Here is a 26,024-nt window from a genome sequence, read left to right as displayed (position 1 = left end):
TTTTGAGCTGACGTCATCATTTTTTTGGAGGGGATAAGCAAATATATTACATAACTTTAAAACATTTGCAATATTTCAAAGCATTCGGTTTTGCAGATTCAAAATTAAACTGCAAAATGTTGTTTTATAATTTTGATTTTTTTTTTTTCAAAAATCTGGACGGTTTGGGCAAAAACTCAACAGGGAGTAATAAACTACATGTTATTTTATACAATTTAAAACCCATTTACCATCTGCTATTTCGAAGTGACGTCATCAGATTGTTGGTGGGAATGATTAGACACATTTTGATCAGCGTTTTACCATTTACATGATATTCCTAATATAAATATATACAAAATTTGACAACAATCGGCCCAGTACTTTCGGAGATTATCTGTCTAATAAAAATCGGGACGGACGGAAACGGAATACCCATTTTTTCGTACTCTAGGGGTCATGACCGATCGAGAAAATATGAAAATCAGTCACCCGATAGACCCGATTACAATACTTCCTTAGCTTACGCCCGGGAAGTAAAGAATGAAAGTTTGATTAAATCTTATCTAATTGAAAGAAAAGGTATGCGCCGCCAGCTAATTTCATTCCGTCGATCCTGGATCTATGAAGCAGAAGTTTTACCTCTGAGCTACGCCAATTTTTTTGTAAGAGTTTATTAGAAATTGAAACAATAAATTATTGCTGAAAACGAAACCAAACAACTAAATATGTGCAAGCGATGAATTTTGGAAGCAGAACTGAGATCTAGAGGAATGATGTTGTCTTGAGTATGATGCTGTACAGGAGTGATTATTTCTTCGGTTAAATCTACAACAGAAAATCGTTAACTATTGTTGTCAATATTGGTTAAAATTATTATTACCTGCCCCAAGAGTGGCAAATCTTAAAATTGGTGATGGTTTTGACCATCCGTATCTATTTCGTGATACGAGAAGTGCTTCATAGACGGTTTTTTCTTTTAAACCCTTGATAGTGTATGATTTTGAATAAACAGGGCCAGAGCTACTGTGTTCTGTAGGGATGGTTAACTTGGTCCACTCAGGTTTACTTAAACCAGTTTTAGGTTTGTAAGGTTGAAACCACAAATTATATTCAATAATGGGCGTGTAGCTATCAACTTCCCAAATTAACGTATACGAGTTTTTGGAATTTATATTTTTATCATCAGTTTTTTTGAACACTCCAGGGTTCGGGACACCTAAACGAAATGGCATGCAAAATAAGAGCACAAATCTAAGAATTCGTTTCTTTACCTGATAACTGTATCTGAAGTTCGCCTTGCCCAAGTTCGTTGATGGCTTTACACGTGTAAATTCCGAAATCGCTTTTTTGAACATTTTTAATAAGTAATGTATATTTATCTCCATCAACTAAAGATACAACTCTGCTATCTAAAGGAACAGGAATATCTCCTTTTGTCCAAGTAACAGTAGCTTGTGGATCTGCCGAGATTTTACACTCAAGTTGGACGCGGTGTCCAGGCGCAGTGTGTATCCATGACCTAGATGTCATTAATTCTGGAGGATCTAAAAAAAATTCTCTCGTCGTTGTTTTGGGCAAATTTGCTTACTTACAAATTATATTCAGTTCAATTTGAGCTGTAGCTGGTTCTCCTACTCCATTGGCTGCTCTACATTCATAAATCCCTGCCATCTGACGATCAGAAGCTGTAAATTTTAATAATTCTCTGTGGTTAAGAAGTTTTATTTCTTCTCCCTTAAAATATATTTTGTTAATATTTGTAAGATAAATACATTCTTGATATCTATGTACTTGCGTATACCAAGTTATGATTGGATATGGAACACCGCTCCCTTTGCAAGACATTCTTACTTCTTCTCCAAGTTTAACTTGTAAGAATCCATCAGGTGGAAAAGGTTCTACGGACGGTGGATCTGTGGACATGTTGTCTCAATTAAAACTACTGTAAGTTTTTTATGACTACTCAGACTCACGTAATACTTCAATAGCATGACGCTGTTTGATAGGAGACCACGGTTCTGGTCTAATAATTTCACATATGTAAGTTCCTGTATCGTTTGGAGTAACTCGAAATATTTCTAAAGAACCATTTTCCCAAAGCATATGACCTTCTGGAAGAGGCAATTCTTCATCAGCACTATCAACAATAAGATCATCGTCTTTGTACCACTTGATTGCCGTAATGAAAGAACCGTCTGCAAAATAACCACATATAATTTAAGATTTGTTCAGTAAAGTAGGAAAGACTGAAATTATGAAAACGACAGAATTTTCTTTATGCTTTAAACTTAAAATAAATCAGTTTTATTTTCCCAAATTATACATTGTTATGCCGAAATTATAGAGTGGAAATATTTTGAGAACACACTAATATGTCGCTGTAGTAAGCTTAAAAGCGTCCGGATGGGCCAGTTGCGAATTTAGGGGAAGACTTTAAATGAGCACAGGAACTGTATCTAATTTAAAAAATATATAGGTATTATATTTTTTTTAGAATCAGAATACCATTGCGTTCTGACGTGAACGTCACTGGTCAAGACAGTGACAGATAATGATGGCTCAATATATTCTTTTCGCAGTATTTCGACTCTACTGTAAACCAGAAGTCAGAGGTCAATCGGAATACAATAGACGCCGCGGTTAATGTTATCAACCGCTTAGTGTGATCAAAAAGGCTTGGAACGGGCCCACGCAATACCAATGCATTACAGTTTTTCTGTTTATTGTGACCAATATTTCGCTTATTGTGATCAATCTCGCAATTCTTACACAAGTTGGAATTGCTTTTTGGCAGAAGTGAGACGACTGAAACTGGTATTCTGTTTTAATGAATGATTGATTTCAAAAAATACATTCGCTTATACTACTCATTTTGTATAATCACAATCAGTGACAGACTTAGGTACGTAATCAGTGCGTTTCCGTCTTTTGAACGAAAGAATTTTTTTGTTTTAAATTTGAGTAGTTATGTAAAAATGAGCACGTCGAAACGACGAGATCTCAGCTTAATAAGACAGTATGATCGTTCCCATCACGGATGAGCCACCGTAAGGTCGCGGTTACCTTAAAAATGTCTTAGCCCTTATTTAACAAACTTCTACAAGAACCAAAGGAAATCGAGAGTTCCTTTATTATTATTTAAGAAAATATAAACGTAAACTCCAGTTTCCTTGAAAGATGGAGTGCGTCTTAAAAATAATTAACTAATATCGCCTGGGCGAAATAATTGACCTAATGAATTTGTATTCATTTTTATTCTAGTTTTTCTTTTCATTTACAAAATCTGATATAAAACTGTTTTCAGTGAAAACAGATGAGATGATACCACAAACTTTCACGTTACAGACCAAAAAAATTCAAAATTACTCTGAAAATTTAGCCTCGATTTTTTGGTATGTTTTTCATATTTTATGTTTGATTTTTTCCACAAATATTTTTTGTTAAGATTAAGTTAAATGCATATTTTAAAGACAGTAATATATAATTTCTCATTTATGTAACAAAATTGCGGTTTTAGTTTTCAAAGATAGAATGTTTATAAATACAAAGTGTCTATAAATGATTAATTCTTCGCAATACTTTTGAAAAAGGGTTAAGTTGTATTTATACCAAGATTGAGGCTACTTTTAACATTATTGTGGCTTGTTTAAATGTTAATTTTAAAACTAAAATTTTCTGTACAACATTTTTTCTTACAAGCGGCAAAATTATTTAATTTAAAAGAATTAAAATTTGCCAATGCGTGCTAGATGTGTGAATCATTTATAGACCCTCTATATGTTCCAGAATTCATTTCGAGTCCACTCCGTTTGAAAATAAGAACTACAAATTGTAATGTAAGAGGTAAAATTATTTACAAATTTAAACATTACAGGCAACTTAACTTTATCATACCGATGAAAAAACACACCGAAGAAGTTATTCTTCTTAGTCCTGCTACGCCTAATATCAATTGTTTTACCGAAAAAATTCAGAATAAAATTTCCAAATATCAAAAAAGATCTGTTTAAAAATTTTCCAAGAAAATGGATCTGTGGCATGAAAACCTAGAAGCGGTTAAACAAAGAAATCCTGAGTAGATTATTTGTCTGTTGATACCCATAATACGTTTCTAAAGATCTTCATTTGTTTACATATCGTCTCACCAACACTGCATTCTACCTTGAAAATACAACTGACAACACCGCAGTACTTAGTAGGTAAATCCGAAGTTTAACATGGGCGGAAAACAATGATAGGTAGGTTATGTTATAAGTTATAACTAATTTATACTCAACTGCAGATTTCGGAAGGGTTTTGACGTTTCAAAACATTATAAAGAAAAATAGTAAACGTAAATTCTACAAACTTTAACTTTATAATTGAGTTATTTTGTTTGTGCTTGCGTGTTTCGTAAACATATATTTGTGTAATAAATACAAAGTATTTTAACACACATCAAAGAAACAGAAAATACATTACCTAAATTATAAGCTTAACTAACGTAAATTATACTCATATGTTATTATATTACAAACCATATCAAAATCTGAAAAACCGTTATGTACATATTCCTCAATCGAGTAAAAGGACTTAAACAATAAATATTTTTTGATGCTTTTTTTAATGACTATCTGAGAATTGTTCCTGAAGTGGAAGGGTATGGCATTATAAAACTTAATGCAGATATAATTAAAACGAGTTCTCACCTTATTTAGTCTGAAGTTTTGGTGACAGATTAAGTTATTTCGGATTGGATAGTAGTGGTTTGAACTTGTGAAGCTAAATGAATTAATATAATTATGTTCTAGTAAATACGTTAAACTCCTATAGATAAATAAGCAGGGTAAATATCTTTAAAATTCTGAAGTGTATTCTGCAATCTTCCGTGTAAGTGCACTTGCCAAAATTCTGATAGATCTTCGTTGTAACCTGAAGAGTCTTTAGCGCGGAGAAACAGTGCCCCCATATTACTTACTATACAGTAATCTAAGTGTGATTGTACAAGAGCAAAATAGGCTACTTTAAATATAGGCTTCGAAACGCTGGCTCCAAGATTCCGCATTAAGTATTATGTTTTTACACAATTTCCAGCTATGTATTCTGTATGTTTTTGCCATGTTAAAGTAGTATCAATATTAACTCCTAAAAATTTAGGTTTTTTTTATTCTTATCAGTAGTATTTTTCAAAGTAAAATTGATTGTTACTGTTTTATCCTTATTTACATATAATTTATTAGACTGTAACCAACTCACAGCTTGATTATAATTGAGTAACTCAAGGTTGTATCGTCCGCATAAAGAATCAAATCAGAATGCGTTATATAGATTGGCAAGTCGTTTACATAGATTAAGACTAAAAGAGGCCCAAGTATCGACCCTTGCGGTACACCAAATTTGAACCATTAAGATTAACTCTTTGATATCTAGAATATAAATAGGATTTTATTAACTATGCTATTATCATGAAAGTTGTAGTGCATTAGTTTGCTAATTAGTATTTTAGGGGACACACAATCGAACGCTTTCTGTTGGATGTATGATTGTTATTCATACATACGTACCGAAAAAGATTGATATAAATGATACACAAACATGTGCTGTGTAACACTGTATTTACTTGTTGTTGACAGTTCGGAGTCTATGTACAAAGTTGTTAAAATCGGAAGCGATAGATTGCAGGTAAAAGAGAAAGTTGGGGACGCTTGTTGACAAGGGTTGCGGTTGGTAGGTAAAACCGAAACCCGAACATGGTCCGGCGCCTTGAAAGAACTAACTTTCAACATGACAAAGTATAACAATTGCAAATATGGAATACATAATATGTGTCTACATGACAGGTGCATACATTGACAATGAAATAGAGTACAGAACATATAGAAAAAAAGGGGTAAATTTAGACACTGCACATTTGTTTATGTCGGAAGCACACACAGCTTAGTCACTTGCAGGTTAATCACATCATGCGCGGTTCTCACTGTCACTACGCGAATGGGGGCATGTAGACCGGGATGAACAGTAATAACGCGTCCCAGTGGTCCATATAAGCGGGCGTGTGTGGTCTTCCTTAAAGACCACCAAATCGTCCACCTTTTCCAAAATTGCTGCTGAGTGCGGCTGAATTGTTGCCACCTGGAGAGCCGGTTCGTTGAGACCGTGGTGACGTTATCCTCTGGAATAACAGTTAGAGGGGTTCCAACGAGGAAGTGACCGGGAATTAAAGGAGTCAGGTCATTTGGATCTTTGGACATGGCGGTTAACGGGTACGAATTCAAACACGTTTCGACTTGTATTTGCAACGTCTGCATTTCTTGCAAATTAAATAAAAATATACCAGTAACGCGCTTCAACTGACTTTTCGTAGATTTGACCATTGCTTCCCCGATAGTCCCCATATGTGGCGCGGAAGGCGGAATGAAATGAAAATTGATGTGGTTAGTTGTCAAATCATTCAGCAAATTTGTATTCGAAGCCCGTTTGGCTAAAGTGACACGTGCTTGGTAAAGCACGGGATCATCCCACCACAAAGTTTTTTCGTATCGTCTGTCTTCGGGATGAATTAAAATTTGATGATACATGTTACAAATGTCCGCTGTAAAAGCGACCTCATGCGTCCTAGATCGAATTATTGCATCGGAAATGTCGTTTTGTACTTTTGACCCTGTACTGAGATAAGCATTTATGCTTTTTCCGACTGATGGTTTAACTGACCCATCAAACACTACGCAAATCTTTTCAGTGACCCCGTCAGTTTTGGAAACCGCATGATGAGGCAAAAAATGATGGGGTTTACTTTCGATTTTTTGCTCTGTAAATGAACCTAGTAAAAGCATATGATCTAAATTAATGTCTTCTTTTATAAAATTATGATAGTTGATTTCTAACATAATATTTTTTGCGAACTTAAGTTCCGATGAGTACAATCGTTGAAGCGCGATTTCTTTCGAATCCCTCAAGATTGGGAAACACTTGCTAAATGTTAATCTGACTTGAAATCGTCCGTTGGATAATTGAGTGGCATTGTTAATAAAATAGTTCTCATGTTGTGTTTCAGGAGCTGTGAGCGACTTATCATCGTTTGAATGGGAGGGTTGGTCACTATGTAAAAGTGTATTATGTTTCAATTGGCATAATTTACATGCCATAGATTTACAGCTATCGGACGTATGCGATGGTTTGAGACAATTTTGACATAATTTCAACCTATCTACCTGACACCTTCTTTCCGAAACACTGAGTTTTAAAAAGGTAACACAGTTGTAAATTAAATGAGATTTTTTACAAAAATAACAAGTGGATTGTGTACTATTGCGATTTACTGCCGCTGTAAATGTAGACACCTTTTGTGTTTTAAGTGTATTATAAAAAGGTAGCCATTCAGTATAAATTCCGCTAAACGGTTTAATAACAATCGGGAGCGACTGCACCGATGGTGACGGTGTGCTCGTAGGTGCGTTACCTTGCGGTGCAGGTGAAGATGTGTTAACGCGTTTTTGTTCAATAGCATCTTCGACATCTGCACATAAATCGTAATACGCGTTTTCAAAATAAAGTCTTGTGGTAGCTTGTTCTAAATCGGGGGTGGCGTCATCAAGAGCTTCAATCTGAGAATGGATTTTGTCAAACTGAGCCTTAATACGTACAAAATCGCGCAATCTTACTCTTAGTCGAGAAGCGGATGTACTTAGATTGTTTGTTTCAAACCACAACTTGAAACGCGATATTTCGTCGTGAATGCGATTTCTTTTTAAGAATAAAATTTGTAAATTTCCTGCATCCTCTGGTGTAGGATTTGAGTCCGAAAATGTTTCGGCATTGTCGTCACCTTCCGCGCCTGCCATGTGTGGAGCATCGAAAGTTTGCGAACGCGTCATAACCATTTGAAAAACCGCTTAGTTGAAATACGTAAAACTGGTACAGTTCGGGCAAGGTAAATGGTACTTGCCAATGAAATTTAAATAAAATGACGTGCAATTACGGTCGAATGCGTGCTTGACCGGAAATAGATAAAGAAAAGGAATAGTTGGAACCCACTCACCGCAATAAGGCCCTCTGGCACCTGGGACGGCTAGACTGATTCGCTGCTCTCCTGTCCGGTTGGGAATTTCCAATGGCTGGATCCCGTCTCCCGATGCAGGCGTCGAAAATTGCCAAAACCGTAATAAGATCACCTGGAGCCTGGGTGAATTGACTGGATGGGCTGAATTCGCTGCTCTCCTGCTCGGTAGGGAACTCCGATGGCCGGTAGGTCACGTCTCCCGATACAGGCGTCGAAAATTACCAAAAACGTGATAAGGTCACTTGGAACCTTGGATGAAACGACTGGATGGGCTGGATTCGCTGCTCTCCTGTCCGGTAGGGAACTCCGATGGCCGGTAGATCACGTCTCCCGATACAGGCGTCGAAAAATGGCACCACCGCGTTTTATTGTTGAATTCACAGCACTGGATCACACATGTGGAGAGATCCGGCTCGAAGGACCAATGTTGGATGTATGATTGTTATTCATACATACGTACCGAAAAAGATTGATATAAATGATACACAAACATGTGCTGTGTAACACTGTATTTACTTGTTGTTGACAGTTCGGAGTCTATGTACAAAGTTGTTAAAATCGGAAGCGATAGATTGCAGGTAAAAGAGAAAGTTGGGGACGCTTGTTGACAAGGGTTGCGGTTGGTAGGTAAAACCGAAACCCGAACACTTTCGTTAAATCTAAGAACATTGTTAAGTAATATTTTTTGTTATCAAAAGCTTCGATGATTCGAGTTGTGAGTTCCATTATTGCTTGTGTTGTGGACGAATTTTTCCTAAAACCAAATTGCTGTTTAGAGAGTAGATCGTTTTTTTCTAAATAGGTCGAAAGTGGCTGAACAATTATCTTCTCACAAATTTTTGACAGTATAGGCAAGATAGCTATAGGACGAAAATTATTTCAATCTTCAGGATCTCCTTTTTTATAGATTGGTATGATTAAAACAGCTGGGAAAAATAAATTTACTTATACACTCATTAATCAATTTTGTTATTGGGATGATTAGAAAATTTTTCAAAATTTAATAACTTCTGCATTAAGCTCATATATGTATACGTCTTTGGTTCGTGAGTTATTTAGGCTTTCAAAACACTCCCTTACTTTATGAAATGTAATGAAAACTTTAGATTTAAATGTTACAAAATGTATGAATTCCTAGACAACTATACTTATTACTTATTAGATGACTCTAAAATGTACTACAATTTCACCACTAAAGAAGAAAAATTGGTCGAAGGTTTTTTCGATAGACTCTCTTCGTCCTTGAAGTATATCCCAACAAATAGCACTTTTTTGAAAATTTATAAAATTTGATTCTTCGATTTCTGTTTTATGATCACCTCAATAAAGTAAAAACCAGTGGCGTAAATAACACTTCCGCAGTGCCTGCGCCACGAGGACGTAAATTCCAAACAAGTGCATACAATATGAAAAACATACATATATTTAAAACAGATAACCAACGAGAAAAAATGTGTTCCCAATTTCTTAGTACATGCTTAACTTCGTTGTTTATACTTCGAGAGAATTTGACTATTATCACGTTTAAGTTAGATACATGACCGACGTCATTTGGGTTTAAAGAAAATAAAATTCGATTGATTTTCTCTCTTTAACACAATTAATTAAGCACACTCGGTTTTTTTCCCAAAAAACTAGTTGTCTAGTGCAAACACTCATAAATTTAAAGAAATTCGACAAAATAAATTTTGATCAACTTCCTATATATTCTTCCTATAATGGTTTCTATAATCTTAAAACGTTTGCAAAATTTCAGAGCATTTGGTTTTGTAGTTTCAGAGTTAAATTGGAGTCTGTTTTCGTTTTTTTTTACTGTATGTCTAGGGTAAAAACCATAAATTCAGATGTATCATATTTTATAAAGTTTAAATAACTTAACCAGGTATAACTATTGTAAATTTTGGAGATGACGCCATTCCATTGTTGAAGGGGTTGATTAACCAAATTTTGGTTAGCGTTTTACCATATACATACATGGTACATATGTCTAAAGTACATGAAATATTGATAATCGGTCCAGTAATTTCGGGTATTATCTGCTTAATAAAAATGAACTCGGTGGCAGACCGTAGACGAAAGCGGGAGATTTATTTTATCGTACTTTTAAGGATTATTAAACGTCGAGAAAACATGAAAGCACCAATCGCCCGATGGACTCGACTACAATACTACCTTAGGTTACACTCATATTCAATTAAATTTACACTTTCAATTTTTTTTGTAATATTATCCACTTTGTACTATAATTTTTAAAAATGCTTACAAATTTTGTTGATTAGAAAATAAAAATCTACATATTTGTACATCATTAATATTTCTAATATACAGTTTTATCTGAATTATTTTATGATTTGTAGGTGAAAAGTGTTTGTTGTGAGACTATAATTGTGACTTAAAACTTTGTTATTCTCCCAGTGGAGCATATAGTTTATTTACCACTTGTCCCATTCGTCCTTTAATAAAGGTAGAAATATAATAAATGCCGGACGTCCTGTGTAAAAAACACCTTTATCTGATGACGTGATGTTAAATAAGTTAAATAACTGGTGCATAAACGCATTGTCAATAAAAGTATATAGTGTTACAATTCGTTTTAGCAAACTTTGATTATTATAAGCTTCCTTCGACGTAAGGATCTCCAACAAAAAAGCGTATAACTAAGTTATTTAAGAATTTTACTGTACTAACTGCATAGATAAACGTAATTTTTTTATTATCGAACATGTAAGTACTTAAAAACTTGTTTTTAATAAAAAATAATAATTTTGTGTAATCGTGCATACATTGCAAGAACAGCAAAAAAATCTTACCATTAGAAGCCGTGTTTAGATAACAAGGTAGAAGTACAGTATTATTTTCCTGTGCTTTAACTGTTGTGGGTACACTTAAGAAATCACCCATATCACATCTGATCAAACTACAGGAACTAATCACCACAACTATAAATAAAAATAAATTATGATACATATTGTTCTGTCGTGTGTAGGTGCGCGTAGATGCGTGTTAAAAAAAGGAACTACATCAATGAAGCGCTTGTAAGTGACAAAGCCGATTATGGCAGATGTAAGAGTAGTCAGCAATTACCAGGGGCCGAGGGCTATTCATTTTAAAATAGTTCTGTCTCAATTAATGTAATCTTGTCAGTGGATTATTGGATTAAAAATAGCAATTGCGTACTTTGATTAAGTGTACAACAATTAAAAAATTAATAGATGACAAAAAATTAATTTTAACTTTTTTAAACAAAATTATGTTTTGTTTTATTTAATTATCAGTCTTATTTATAATTTAAATGTTTAATGTCTGAGGTACCACTATGTGAAGAGTGAATTTACATTTCGCAAAAAAAACCACTTAGATCACATGCTACATAATTATAGTTTTGTATAAGTTCATAATAAGGAAAGAGAAACCACATGTGACTACTTAAGCAATAACTCCAATTTGATATTGTATCTCAATTCAACATAATTGAATAAAGCGTTCTTATTCATATCTTATTAAGTTAATTCTTGTCTGCGTGGTGTAGGTCCGATAATCATAGCTGTAACTCACACATAAAGTCCAATTTGCGATTTTTTTGCATTCTCCTTGTAATAAAATTAACATTATTGTAGCATAGCAAGATCTAATTTTAGGAACGCTGGTTAACTCTGCGTGTGTACACCATTGTGTGTAGAGTGTGCTGTTATGTGTGTTATAATCAGAACCTCATATGTAAAATACGATAATGAAATAAAATTTGATTTAAAATTAATTAGACAGAATTTCCCTTGCACCTGAAGCACCATCGTGTTAGATATTGTTCGAGCGTATACTTTAATAAAGATTGATTTATTAATTTTCGTAAACATTTCATTTTAACGAATTAACTCTAACACACCACTATCCTGTTTTACGATTTTCAGGAAATTAAAGTACTTATTTTTGAAATAATATAAGATGGACTCTTTCGAGAAAAAAAATAAAAACATTAAATCCATTCATACATTGACCATTTTTGACATCCCCTATAAGCAGTCTATACCATGATCTATACTATATACAAATCAATGTGCTAAATTACCAGTAAGAGCAGTTCACTTCAAATCATATCATTGTACAAAGTATTTTTAATTTAATCAAGATTCAAATTTGCTTCATTAATTAATTTTACCGAGTCATGTTTTATAAACAATTCTAATAAATAAAAATACTTCGCCAAAGGCAAACATAACATTTAGAAACATATCTTTAACAAAGATATATTAATAGATTTATGACGTCATCAACTTTCCAGAGAGGAGGATCACTAATAAATCATTGTAGAGTGCCTTGCAAAAATTCCAAATATACGTTATGTAGGGTCTATATGAGAAACTGCAATGTTTCATTCAACAAAGGTTCAGCTAAAGGAGTAAGTTAATGTTAATGAATAAGAATAAAGATTCGTAAAGTAAAGATCACAAAATCTCTCTTGGAAGTAGACAGTGAGAGCTATTTACGGCAAATGAAATAGATATATCTTTCTGTCCTTTGTTTTCGTACAAAAATTGTGGGAACTTTTTTTGACAGAAAGTGATGTGTTGTGATGAGCTGCGTACAAGTCTGCAAAACTGATTGCTGTCTTTTTCATTTTATTCGATACTGTAGTTACGACCTTCCCTGTTATCCCTGTCACAGACGAAAGAGGATTTGAGAATCAACTTCGTTTAATCACTAAAATCTGAACAAGTATAGTAGTGTCTGTTTTATACGAGTAAAGAGTACAAATTTTGAAGTGACATGCGTTTCAAATTTGAGTTTAATAAATTATCTGTTGAAGCACTTTTGCGTTATAATTAGAGAGCGGATTTCTAGGTTTAATGCTTTTTGTGAAAAATGTAAGCACTTCAAAACTTTTTTATATCCGTAACTATGATACAATTTGGAGTCATTTGACACATTTTTTTTATGCTTATTAGCTTTTTTTTCAATTTTATGCATATTAAAACTTATATGCTTATTTAATGCTTTTTTCGACGAATATCAGTTTTAATGCATATTTTGTTCCAATGCCGGCCTTGTCGGGATGACAAATACTTGTTAGTTGGCCGTATCGTATCGTATGCATTTTACCTGGACTTGACCATTGAAGTACACTTACTCAAGACCCTTTCTGTGAATAGGTTCCGGTCGTTTGGGTAATCAAATTTTATTATAGGATTGGAAAAATACTCCATAGATTTTATAACTTTAAATCCTTACTTCCGTTGATAATGAATTAAAGCTTTTAACCAGATGTTTTTTTTCGGCATTTTGCGGCAAGACCGTTTTTCTAGAAAAAAGGATTATTGTACCCAACTACCTACCTTAAAATTTATCTAATGGAAACTTTTAAGTAAATGAACCGTTTATTTCACAACCATCAGTCTATCGCATATGTCGTAGTACAGTGTTATACGGGGTTCTCCCTTGTTACATGTTGAGTTCTTTTTGGTAATATTACTAATATTTTAAAAGAATGCCGAAAGTAAAATCGACGCCGGATGAGTGGATAAGGGATTTTCCAGAATTAAAATTAGAAAAGACAACAAAATATTCTGCAGAGCTTGTGTGAAAACCGTAAGCCCACTAATTTTTTTAATCTATTTTCCTTTGTTAATCCTGTATATGTACATTGTTTTAGATTCAAAGTGATAAAAAATATAACGTGACGCAACATGTCAGAACGACTCTTTAAATGTAGAAAGGAAGAAAATGTTTGAAGTTTCTAAAATTAAACAACAGACCATACATGAATCTGCTGCATCTACTTCCACAGAAGATGAGCCGTTTCAGTTTAATTTCGATTTATGTAAAATGATGATCCAGTCCAATATACCTTTAAAAAAATTGGAGAAAGGCCCTCTTCAAGAATTCCTTGAAAAACACTGCAATCGACATATTCCGGTTGAAAGTACTCTCCGAAAAAGTTATGTAGGCCCAGTGTTTCAACAAGTTTACAACGAAATTAAACATCGTATTGGAGATAATTATTTATGGTTCGCTGTCGATGAAACAACCGATAGTTGTGGAAGATACGTGGCAAGTTTAATTGTTGGAATTTTAAATGAAAATTTCCCTAGTCGGGGGTATGTAGTAAGTTTGAAAATGTTGGATAAAACAAATGGCAATACGATTACCAGATTTGTAAATGACAGTCTTACGTCACTATTTTTGCCAAACACCGTACCGGCGAATAAAATTTTATTGATGATCTCGGATGCAGCTCGTTATATGTTGAAAGCAGGGAATAATCTAAAAATATTGTACCCCAATTAAATTCACTCTACTTGCATTGCCCACGGTTTAAACAGAGTGGCTGAAGGAATACGTTTGCAGTTTCCTACTGTTAATAAATTAGTGGCAAATGGTAAAAAGATTTTTGTTAAAGCCCCACTAAGAGTGCAAGATTTTAAGGAAAAATTTCCAAACATACCATTGCCCCCAGAGCCGATTATAACGAGGTGGGGAACATGGTTACAGGCCACATTTTATTTTAAAGATTGCATAAATATTTTGGAAAACAAAGATTTGCGACAAGATCTAGCTTTTCTAAGAAGCAATTATCAATTCGTATGTGAGGTAATAGAAAAGTTAGAAAAACCCAACATGTTGTTGGTAGATGCCATAAACTTAGTGAAAGAATTTAAACAACAAGCAAACGCAGTATGGGGCGATATTGGTACTAGAGTATCTCAAAAACTTGACCAAATGTTAAATAAAAATGCAGGTTTCGGTGTTCTTTCCGACGTTGCTCGTGTTTTACAAGGCCAGAAGGTGGAAAATTTGGAGTTAGATTCAACATTAGTTGCAAAATTCAAATTTGCGCCAACAACGAGTGTGGATGTTGAACGCACATTCTCCAGTTTTAAACACATTTTAAATGATCGGCGAAAAAATTTTACAGTGGACAACTTGGAACATATTACAATCATAAATTGTTTTAAAGAAAACTGAAATACGTGTGTAAAATATAAAGTCTAGGATTATTGTAATAATATTTTATCCAAAGTTCTAAGAAGTGTTCTTTGATTTGTAATATGATTATGTTTTTAATGCTTTTTTGCTTAAAATAAAACTTTTTTAATGAAAGTGTTATGCTTATTTAATGCTTTTTTGCTTAAAATAAAACTTTTTTATTGAAAATGTTGTGCTTATTTAAGCGCTTATTCTTAATTTTTTTTGTGCTTATAAATCCGCTCTCTAGCTTATAATAAAACGCTATTGTCTATAAAACTTAAATACCAGTACGCGCAAAGATTTTATTTATATTCTTTATGAACATTTTATTAAGTAAAGTGAATTTTATTATCATTACGTAGTTCGAGATCATACTTTCAAGATTACACTTAATTGGTAATTAGTAGAGCTGCAACAGACTAAATTGAATATGAGTGGGTGTCTTTGCAATCAACCTAGGAGTGTTCATTACCACCGTTTAAATCGTTTTATAAATTGCAGTCTATCTGCACAACTGTACGTGTAAAACAGGTTAAATTGTCTCCCCATCCGTGAATATTAGAGTAAATGGAGAATGGGAAAGTAACCCAAATTTTTATACATTTTTGGCTCTATTGTGTTTACTTGTACATAATTTGTACATCCCACAATTTATTAATACAACGGTACCAGAATTTTTTATATTTGCAAAATTCCGCAAATAACGTCTTCGCCATTACTCTGTCGTTATGTTCAACGAAAACAGATTTCAAAGTCGATTCAGAAAGCATTCTTACCTCGTTACGTCCTGAACCACCTAAGCTAAAGAAGTATTGTAATAGAGTCCATCGCTATTTTCAGGTTTTCTCGACATTTATGACCCCTGGAGTATGAAAAAGCAGGTCCTCCGTTTCTCTATGTCTGTTGTCTATAACAATTTTTATTATATAGATATTCTCCAAAACTATTGAATCGATTGTTGTCAAATTTTATATATTTGTATGTTAGGAATTTCGTATAGATGGCAAAGCGCTAACCAAAAATTCTAAGTAAATAGTTAATCAAAATTGATTCTTTTTTTTTGTTTGTTTGTAGGCCAACTGGTCTTGGGTAGTTACAGGTTCACTATTTTCCTTTTCACCAACTTCAATTTGTATTTGTACTTTCCGATCGTAAGGTTCAGTTTCTTATGCAAGGTTATTTTACGATGAGTAAAAAATTCAAGACGTAACAAGAATCAAAACGCAACCAGAAATACAGTTTGAAAACCATCTTTGATATTTCGTAGAGTTCCCTCAAACATATAAGGCGTTTATGACTTCACACCAATTTGACTCCCATTATAATTCAATAGGCCGTCACAACCGGATGCCTTAAACCCGCTCACCGATACCTACCTGAAAAGACCTTTTCGACGTGCCAGGGACGGTCGAGACGCGAAGGACCGGACTCAGAGTAATTTTGTTTGTTAAAATTTTCAAATTTCAAAATTTCCTTACAGAACATGATTTATACTTTGAAGAAAATTACACAAAGACACAATTATTAGAAGTGTTACACACTCGAAAATTTGAGAAACAATATAAAATAGATGCTATGGCGCGAGATCGTGGATTTAGGGTGATTAGACTTCCGCCGTACCATTGTATATTTAACCCCATCGAACTAATCTGGTCGCAAATGAAAAATAATATAAGAAGGAATAATACGGCACCAAAATTTAGTAGTGCAACAATTGACATAATTAGGGAAGAAGCTTCCAAAATAACTGCCGAAATGTGGGCCAATTGTGTACGACATTCCACAAAAGAAGAAGACCAGTACAGGGCACGGTTGATAACACCGTTAATTATTAATTTAGAAGAGTCAAGAATCAGATGATGACAGTGACTATTTCGATTAATAAATAAGCAGTAGTAGTTAATAAGTAAATATATAGTTGTGCTGTAATAAAAAATGATTGAGTACAAAGTTACTTTGTTTTTACTTAAAATAAAAAACTCGAAAGGGGCAGTTGTCGGTAAATGCAAAACTCAGTCCTGCCCTGTGCTTTTACCAGAAAAGGTCTTTTCAGGTAGGTATCGGTGAGCGGGTTTAAGACATCCGGTTGTGACGGCCTATTGAATTATAATGGGAGTCAAATTGGTGTGAAGTCATAAACGCCAAATATGTTTGAGGATAGTATAAAAGCACAGGGCAGGACTGAGTTTTGCATTTACCGACAACTGCGCCTTTCGATTTTTTTATTTTAAGTAAAAACAAAGTAACTTTGTACTCAATCATTTTTTATTACAGCAAATTAGTTAGTATTTTGACATACACAACTATTTACTTATTAACTACTACTGCTTATTTATTGATCGAAATAGTCACTGTCATCATCACTCGACTCTTCTAAATTAACAATTAACGGTTTTATCAACCGTGACCTGTACTGGTCTTTTCCTGAATTTATTCTTCAAGAAGGCACTGTGTTTTGAAGCTTCTGCTATAAACCGCATTTCTATTTACAAATACATATATGTTTTCGGATCATCGGCAAAATTTTTTGCTACAATATTTCGAAAAGTATTTAAAAATAAATTGCTACAAAAATCTAATCTAATCTAATACTATTAAACGAGCAAAGTTTGTATATATATATATATACGTCAATAATAACTTTTGGCCTCGCGCCAGATTTAGGCAACAAGTAATGGGAGTATATGAAAACCACATCCTAGCCTCAAACCTGTCATATCAGTGTTCAAATTTGTATTTATGGTTGCATCATTTACAACAACCGAATGCTTGACACGTTGTAAAGTAGGTAAATATTTGGAGTTATAGTTTAAACTGTTTTCGAGTAAAAGAAAGAAAAAGTGGTATGAATCAGTTTATTCAGAAACAATTTTTTGGAATTAAAACAGCCACATAGAGGCTGAAGAAATTAAGATAATCAAAGAGAAAAGAAAACAACTTAAAACTAGGAAAGCTTACTTCGTAGTAAGTGCAATTATATTCTATGAACATTTAATACTACTATAAAACACCAAAGTAGATTATTCATATTTCTTTTGAAGTTAGAGATTGCAATTATTAACAAAGTTGACAACGTATGGATAAAGTTAAATATATATCTTTTAGTCAAAAGAGGTGTCTGCATAATTTGTTACAGTGTGTTTGCAGGTATATTTGTACAATGCAGCAGCTGCTGCATTCACTATCCAAATGTAATGTATAAATAATGATTTGTCTGGTGTATGGTGCGGTCTTAAAATTAGGTATTTTTACTATATTTCAATTGGATAAATATTTTTACACATATTTGTAAATTCTCGTGCTTTGCCAGTTTTAGACGTTGGAATTTTAATTATTAGCGTATCGTTTTTGTCTTGAATGCCGTCATTATTTTTCAATTTATCCATTCCACATGCTCCTACAACTTCTAATAAAAAATAAACCTAAAACATAATGATTTATAGACAATGTGATTGACCTTGTTTGAGATCACCTTTAACATCGTGTACATTTAATCACGGGCTTCTGTTAAAAATTTTGGTAAGTCTTCTCTTGTAAATATATTTGATTTCTTGGCAATGTAACCTATATTTTTTGCTTGAAAACTTGGTGTACTTAGATATATCTATGCTGTTTTTTATTAACAGAGTTGACTTTAACTACGACTATGCAGCCCAAAGTGTTAAAGATTTCACAGAATTTGCTTTTTCAGCGAAATACTCGTATGCAATGAGGTGTTCTCCATATATTTTGCATGGTTGTTTCTGCGCAAAAAAAAAAAAAAATTCATACCGCTTTTCATAAACTGTGGCTGAGTTTTTAGGTAATAAATTTGATATATTATCTGCCAGTTTTTGCAAGTTCGGTCGAATGCATGTAAACTGCTTGTTATTATTGCTATCCATCTCTATTTTGCAATTGCTGCAGATCTTTCTGCAAGCAAAAATATTAAAAGTGCCGAAAAATAAGAGGTATGCTTCATACTTTCATTTAAAATGGGCATGTAAGCTAATAATCTGTTCTGTAATAATAATAAAAGCTTATTATAGGTTATGTAGATACAAGAAAATTGTTCAAATTCTTCCTTTCCGCATACTCCTACAACTTCGAATAAAAAATATACCTAAAACATTATGTTTTATAGACAATGTGATTGACCTTCTTTGAGATTACCTTTGACATTAGGTACATTAATCACGGGACTCTGTTAAAAATTTTCGTAAGTTTTCTCTTGTAAATATATTTGATTTCTGGGAAACATAACCTATATTTTTTGCTTGAGAACTTGGTGTACTTAGATTATATCTATGCTGTTTTATATTAACAGAGTTGACTTTAACAACGACTATGTAGCCCAAAATGTTGATTTCACAGAATTTTCTTTTTCAGCGAAATACTCGTATGCAAAATGAGATATTCTCCATATAATGTTTTCCATGGTTGTTTCTGCACCGAACAAAAACTTATTACAGGTTATGTGGATACACATTGTTCGCTGCCATAGAATGTCGCTGCACTTCAAGAAATCCGCTGTTGCCATGCAAGGTTGCGACGTTGCGAGATTACGCGCAAATTTAGTTAATAAATTATATTTATAAAATTAATAAACCGGATGTGTTTCTAATAACTAATAAAAAGGGTTATCAAAGAGTATAGAATTACTGCTAAACCGAAAAACAATTTATAACCTTGTAAAATGTAATTGTGGAGGTAGATAATACTAATATGACAACACCGCATTTAATTTCTGTGCCGATTTTTGAACATAGAAAAAGCACATTACTGCGCGATTTCGAAAAAAGAAACATTACTATTTTTTAGCAGCTTTTAACCTCTCTTTTTATATTTCTCCAAGAAAGGCGTACATGTCAATTTTAAAATACCAGTTTAAGTTGGAGTAAGAAATTTACTTTTATGGTTGTGTGTACAGGCACTTCTACAATTAGCAGTACAAGTTTTTGTTAATCTCTTAAATTATTTTTCTACTTATGGAGCCAATCTGGATATTTGCTTAAGGGTGTGCTTTAAATTTTAGGAATTAATATCTTGGAACGTCATGCATCGTTTCCATACATTTTTGAGCTTCTGTTTTATTTTCTAATCACTTGGAATTTCATTTCCAAAAACAAAAATTGTACTTGAAATGATAGATATGAAGCTCATTATTCCGAAACATGTAATTATAAGATCAAATGTTACTATGCATGAAATGTATTATTTGATATAAAGTAACTTTTGATATCGCATTCTTTAGATTTTTTTCATGGGTACTTTACAGTTAATAGTATCACCATGAAATTGTTTCTTAGATTTGTTTTTCTTTCTTCCGGTATTTGAATCACAATTTGATAATCTTAAAACAACGACAATTAATTTAACTTTAGCTTGAGTTGTGAACCTGAAAGTTGTTTTGTATGAATTTGTGTGACAAAAGTGTACTAAAGATGAAAATAATTACTTATACTCTTTTATAATCATTAATTACATTTGTAGCAATTTTTGGCCTCTCGTATTTTATATTATTTTATCCAAGAAACAAGCGAAATTTGAAAAACCAGTTTAATATTTTAATGGAGCAGTAATTATGAACCCAAATGTTGCTATGGATAAAAACTATTATTTGATTTAAATTAACTTTTGGAATCACAGTCTTTGGATTTTTTTCGTAGATACTCCACAGTAAACAACATAATTATAAATCTGTCCCTTTGATTTATTAATTTCTCAATCCGCCGATATTTGAAAGACGATTTGGTATTCTTAAAACAAGGGTTACTAATTTAATGTCTCCTTGGACTGTGAGCCTGAAAGTTGTTTTGTATGAATCCATATGGGGTCAAAGTGTACTAAAGATGAAAAGAATGACTTCGTTTATAGCAACTTTTGGCCTCTCGTGTTTAATATTTCTCCAAGAATGTTTTTAATTTTGTAAGATATTGGGCCAATAAAACATACACAGACAACATTATTTGCAATTCTTCCAACCACCTATGGATTCATAAAATATCAACTTTTGCATCTTTAATTGAAATATTGTTCAATTCTAATCTAAACCATGAAAACTATAATAAAGAACTTCAGTCCATAAAACAAATTGCAATAAATAATGACTTTAAAGTAAAATTAATCCACAATCTAATTGACAAAATAAGATACAAAATTAAAAAAAAAACAATGTTGCTCGTTGTTCAAAACGGACCATGATACTAAGGAAGACATAGGTAGATATTATTTTCTGGATTTTATTGAAACATTATCTTACAAAATTAAAAACATACTAAATAGAGTGAATAAAAATGTTAATATTTCATTTATAAAAATTAATTCAACCAGAAATCAGTTACTGAACAACAAAGATAAAATTACTTAACTAGATAAAGCCGGAGTCTATCAATTACAATTTGAATGTTGAGATTGTGCCTTAAATTTTACGAATCCATATCGTGAAATAATACACCTCATGAATTTCACCGGCTTGTGTTGAAATTTCGGGTTTCCAATTTTAAATTTATTAATCTAGTACTTCGTTCCAAAAACAAAATTGTGCCCGGAATGATGGGTTAATTACCTGTTTTCACATATACGAAGCGCACGAGTCCGAAAGTTACCTAACATGCAATTATGAGGCTAAATGTTGCTATGGATGAAAACTATTATTTGACTTAAAGTAACTTTTGGCATCACAGTCTTTAGATCTTTTTTCATAGGTATTTTACACTTAACAACATCATTATGAATTTATTTCTTAGATTTATTTCTCAATCCACCAATATTTGTCTTAACCTCATTGAAAATGTTTCGTCTTATGGAAAAAATCTGAATCTTTACACTTGGGGGTGTGCCTGAATATATAGCATCGAATATTGCCTCACATGAATTTTACTGCCTCGATTTGACCAAATTTTGGGTTTCCGATTTTAGATTTAATCATGTTCCTAGTACTTTAAGATATGTTAGCACATGAGTCCGAAATTATGAGGCCAAAAGTTTCTATGGATGAAAGCCATTATTTGATTTAAAGTAACTTTTGGCATCACAATCTTTAGATTTTTTTAATAGTTACTTCACAATTAATAACACAATTATGACTTTTTCTTTTAGGTTTATTTCTCTTATCTGTTATTAAAATAACTGCTATTAAGTTAATTTTAGCTTGGGTTGTAAGTTTGAAAGTTGTTTTCTACGATTCTGTGAGGCCAAAGTCTACAAAAGAAGAAGGTAATTTTAGGTTAGATGGTTAAACATTCAGCCAATTATTTGTTTTTATTTATACTACTTAAAAAATTTAAATTATCACTTTAACTTTGAATAAAAAAATATTTTTATGAATGAGTCTACAGATACTTCTACCATTCACAGTCTAATTTTGTCTTAACTTCATACAAAATGTTTCGTATTATTGAAAAAATCTGAATCTTTACACTTGGGGGTGTGCCTGATTATATAGCACCGAATATTGATTCACATGAATTTTACTGCCTCGATTTGTCCAAATTTTGGGTCTCCGATTTTAGATTTATTCATGTACCTTGTACTTTACTGTATGTTAGCACATGAGTCCGAAAGTTATTCGTCATGTAATTATGAGGCCAAAAGTTTCTATGGATGATTGCCATTATTTGATTTAAAGTAACTTTTGGCATCACAATCATTAGATTTTTTTAATCGTTACTTCACAATTAATAACACAATTATGACTTTTTCTTGTAGGTTTATTTCTCTTATTTGTCATTAAAATAACTGCTATTAAGTTAATTTTAGCTTGGGTTGTAAGTTTGAAAGTTGTTCTCTACGATTCTGTGAGGCCAAAGTCTACAAAAGATGAAAATAATTTTAGGTTAGATAGTTCAACATTCAGCCAATTATTTATTTTTATTTATACTATTTTCGTGTGGTATAGCAAGAATAATGGTCAAAAATCAAGTATTTTAGGATCAAAAAACGGCACATCATTTTCCAGATAATATTAACACTAATAAGTCTAAAAATCTAACCAAATATTGACTTTTTTAAAGTGTTATAAGTTTACTGACGAGGTGGCTGAGAAAGGGGATGAACCCTGAAACTGCTATCACCAAAATAGTATAAATAAAAATAAATAATTGGTTGATTGCAGAACTACATAAACCAACTTTATACCCACGCTAATATGGAAACACACATATCAAAATAATTAGCTCATTTATAGCAACTTTCGAACTCTCGTATTTTATATTTGTCTAAGTAGCAAGTACTTAAAAAATTTAAATTATCACTTTAACTTTAAATAAAAAAATATTTTTATGAATGCGTCTACAGATTCTTCTACCATTCACAGTCTAATTTTGTCTTAACTGCATACAAAATGTTTCGTATTATGGAAAAAATCTGAATATTTACACTTGGGGGTGTGCCTGAATATATAGCATCGAATATTGATTCACATGAATTTTACTACCTCGATTTGACCAAATTTTGGGTTTCCGATTTTAGATTTATTCATGTACCTTGTACTTTAATGTATGTTAGCACATGAGTCCGAAAGTTATTCGTCATGTAATTATGAGGCCAAAAGTTTCTATGGATGAAAGCCATTATTTGATTTAAAGTAACTTTTGGCATCACAATCTTTAGATTTTTTTAATAGTTACTTCATAATTAATAACACAATTATGACTTTTTCTTGTAGGTTTATTTCTCTTATTTGTTATTAAAATAACTGCGATTAAGTTAATTTTAGCTTGGGTTGTAAGTTTGAAAGTTGTTCTCTACGATTCTGTGAGGCCAAAGTCTACAAAAGATGAAAATAATTTTAGGTTAGATAGTTCAACATTCAGCCAATTATTTATTTTTATTTATATTATTTTAGTGTGGTATAGCAAGAATAATGGTCAAAAATCAAGTATTTTAGGATCAAAAAACGGCACATCAATTTCCAGATAATATTAACACTAATAAGTCTAAAAATCTAACCAAATATTGACATTTTTAATGTGTTATAAGTCTACTGACGAGGTGGCTGAGAAAGGGGATGAACCCTGAAACTGGTATCACCAAAATAGTATAAATAAAAATAAATAATTGGTTGATTGCAGAACTACCTAACCCAACTTTATACCCACGCTAATATGGAAACACACATATCAAAATAATTGGCTCATTAATAGCAACTTTGGACCTGTCGTCCTTTATATTTGGCTAAGTAGCAAGTATTTAAAAATTGTAAATTATCACTTTAACTTTGAATAAAAAATATTTTTATGAATGCGTCTGCAGATTCTTCTACCATTAACAGTCTAATTTTGTCTTAACTTCATACAAAATGTTTCGTATTATGGAAAAAATCTGAATATTTACACTTGGGGGTGTGCCTGAATATATAGCACCGAATATTGATTCACATGAATTTTACTACCTCGATTTGACCAAATTTTGGGTTTCCGATTTTAGATTTATTCATGTACCTTGTACTTTAATGTATGTTAGCACATGAGTCCGAAAGTTATTCGTCATGTAATTATGAGGCCAAAAGTTTCTATGGATGAAAGCCATTATTTGATTTAAAGTAACTTTTGGCATCATAATCTTTAGATTTTTTTTAATAGTTACTTCACAATTAATAATACAATTATGACTTTTTCTCGTAGGTTTATTTCTCTTATTTGTTACTAAAATAACTGCTGTTAAATTAATTTCAGCTTGGGTTGTAAGTTTGAAAGTTGTTTTCTACGAGTCTGTGAGGCCAAAGTCTACAAAAGATGAAAATAATTTTAGGTTAGATAGTTCAACACTCTGCCAATTATTTATTTTTATTTATACTATTTACATGTGGTATAGCAAGAATAATGGTCAACAATCAAGTATTTTAGGCTCAAAAAACGGCAGATCAAATTCCTGATAATATTAACACTAATAAGTCTAAAAATTTAACCAAATATTGACTTTTTTAAAGTGTTATAGGTTTACTGACGAGGTGGCTGAGGAAGGGGATGAACCCTGAAACTGGTATCACCAAAAGTAGTATAAATAAAAATAAATAATTGGTTGATTGCAGAACTCTACCTAACCCAAATTTATACCCACGCTAATATGGAAACAAACATGTCAAAATAATTAGCTCATTTATAGCAACTTTGGACCTGTCGTCCTTTATATTTGGCTAAGTAGCAAGTATTTAAAAAAATTTAAATTATCTCTTTAACTTTGAATAAAAAATATTTTTATGAATGCGTCTACAGATACTTCTACCATTCACAGTCGTAATTTTGTTTTAACTTCATACAAAATGTTTGGTTTTATGGAAAAAATCTGAATCTTTACACTTGGGGGTGTGCCTGAATATATAGCACCGAATATTGATTCACATGAATTTTACTGCCTCGATTTGACCAAATTTTGGGTTTCCGATTTTAGATTTATTCATGTACCTTGTACTTTAATGTATGTTAGCACATGAGTCCGAAAGTTATTCGTCATGTAATTATGAGGCCAAAAGTTTCTATGGATGAAAGCCATTATTTGATTTAAAGTAACTTTTGGCATCACAATCTTTAGATTTTTTTAATAGTTACTTCATAATTAATAACACAATTATGACTTTTTCTTGTAGGTTTATTTCTCTTATTTGTTATTAAAATAACTGCTATTAAGTTAATTTTAGCTTGGGTTGTAAGTTTGAAAGTTGTTTTCTACGATTCTGTGAGGCCAAAGTCTACAAAAGATGAAAATAATTTTAGGTTAGATAGTTCAACACTCTGCCAATTATTTATTTTTATTTATACTATTTTCGTGTGGTATAGCAAGAATAATGGTCAACAATCAAGTATTTTAGGCTCAAAAAACGGCAGATCAAATTCCTGATAATATTAACACTAATAAGTCTAAAAATTTAACGAAATATTGACTTTTTTAAAGTGTTATAGGTTTACTGACGAGGTGGCTGAGGAAGGGGATGAACCCTGAAACTGGTATCACCAAAATAGTATAAATAAAAATAAATAATTGGTTGATTGCAGAACTACCTAACCCAACTTTATACCCACGCTAATATGGAAACAAACATATCAAAATAATTGGCTCATTA

At 32.3% G+C, this 26,024-nt stretch overlaps 1 protein-coding gene and 1 long non-coding RNA gene across 3 annotated transcripts; both read right to left on the bottom strand.

Annotated features, from left to right (window-relative positions):
- Positions 1-264: 264 nt before the first annotated feature.
- LOC135135113 (limbic system-associated membrane protein-like) lies at positions 265-11,093 on the bottom strand. Its single transcript, XM_064064106.1, has 7 exons — positions 10,831-11,093; positions 1,956-2,177; positions 1,774-1,895; positions 1,575-1,716; positions 1,254-1,526; positions 863-1,198; positions 265-807 (listed from the first exon to the last, which is right to left on the bottom strand). Exons 1-7 carry the CDS (start codon positions 10,985-10,987, stop codon positions 656-658), a joined length of 1,404 nt encoding a protein of 467 aa, XP_063920176.1. The 5' UTR covers positions 10,988-11,093; the 3' UTR covers positions 265-655.
- A 6,731-nt stretch (positions 11,094-17,824) lies between these two features.
- Positions 17,825-20,733, bottom strand: LOC135135293 (uncharacterized). 2 transcript variants are annotated; one of them, XR_010281493.1, is made up of 4 exons: positions 19,136-20,732; positions 18,947-19,085; positions 18,456-18,895; positions 17,825-18,405 (listed from the first exon to the last, which is right to left on the bottom strand). It is a non-coding gene; the product is annotated as an uncharacterized LOC135135293 (long non-coding RNA). The 2 variants fall into 2 exon arrangements; XR_010281492.1 differs by having other exon boundaries at positions 18,456-19,085; positions 19,136-20,733.
- Between the last annotated feature and the right edge of the window lie 5,291 nt (positions 20,734-26,024).

Source organism: Zophobas morio, unplaced genomic scaffold (genome assembly GCF_036711695.1).
Source record: "Zophobas morio isolate AGI-343-1 ecotype UQ-CSIRO unplaced genomic scaffold, CSIRO_AGI_Zmor_V1 ptg000024l, whole genome shotgun sequence".
NCBI classification, from domain to species: domain Eukaryota; kingdom Metazoa; phylum Arthropoda; class Insecta; order Coleoptera; family Tenebrionidae; genus Zophobas; species Zophobas morio.
This window is presented reverse-complemented; position numbering and strand designations above follow the sequence as displayed.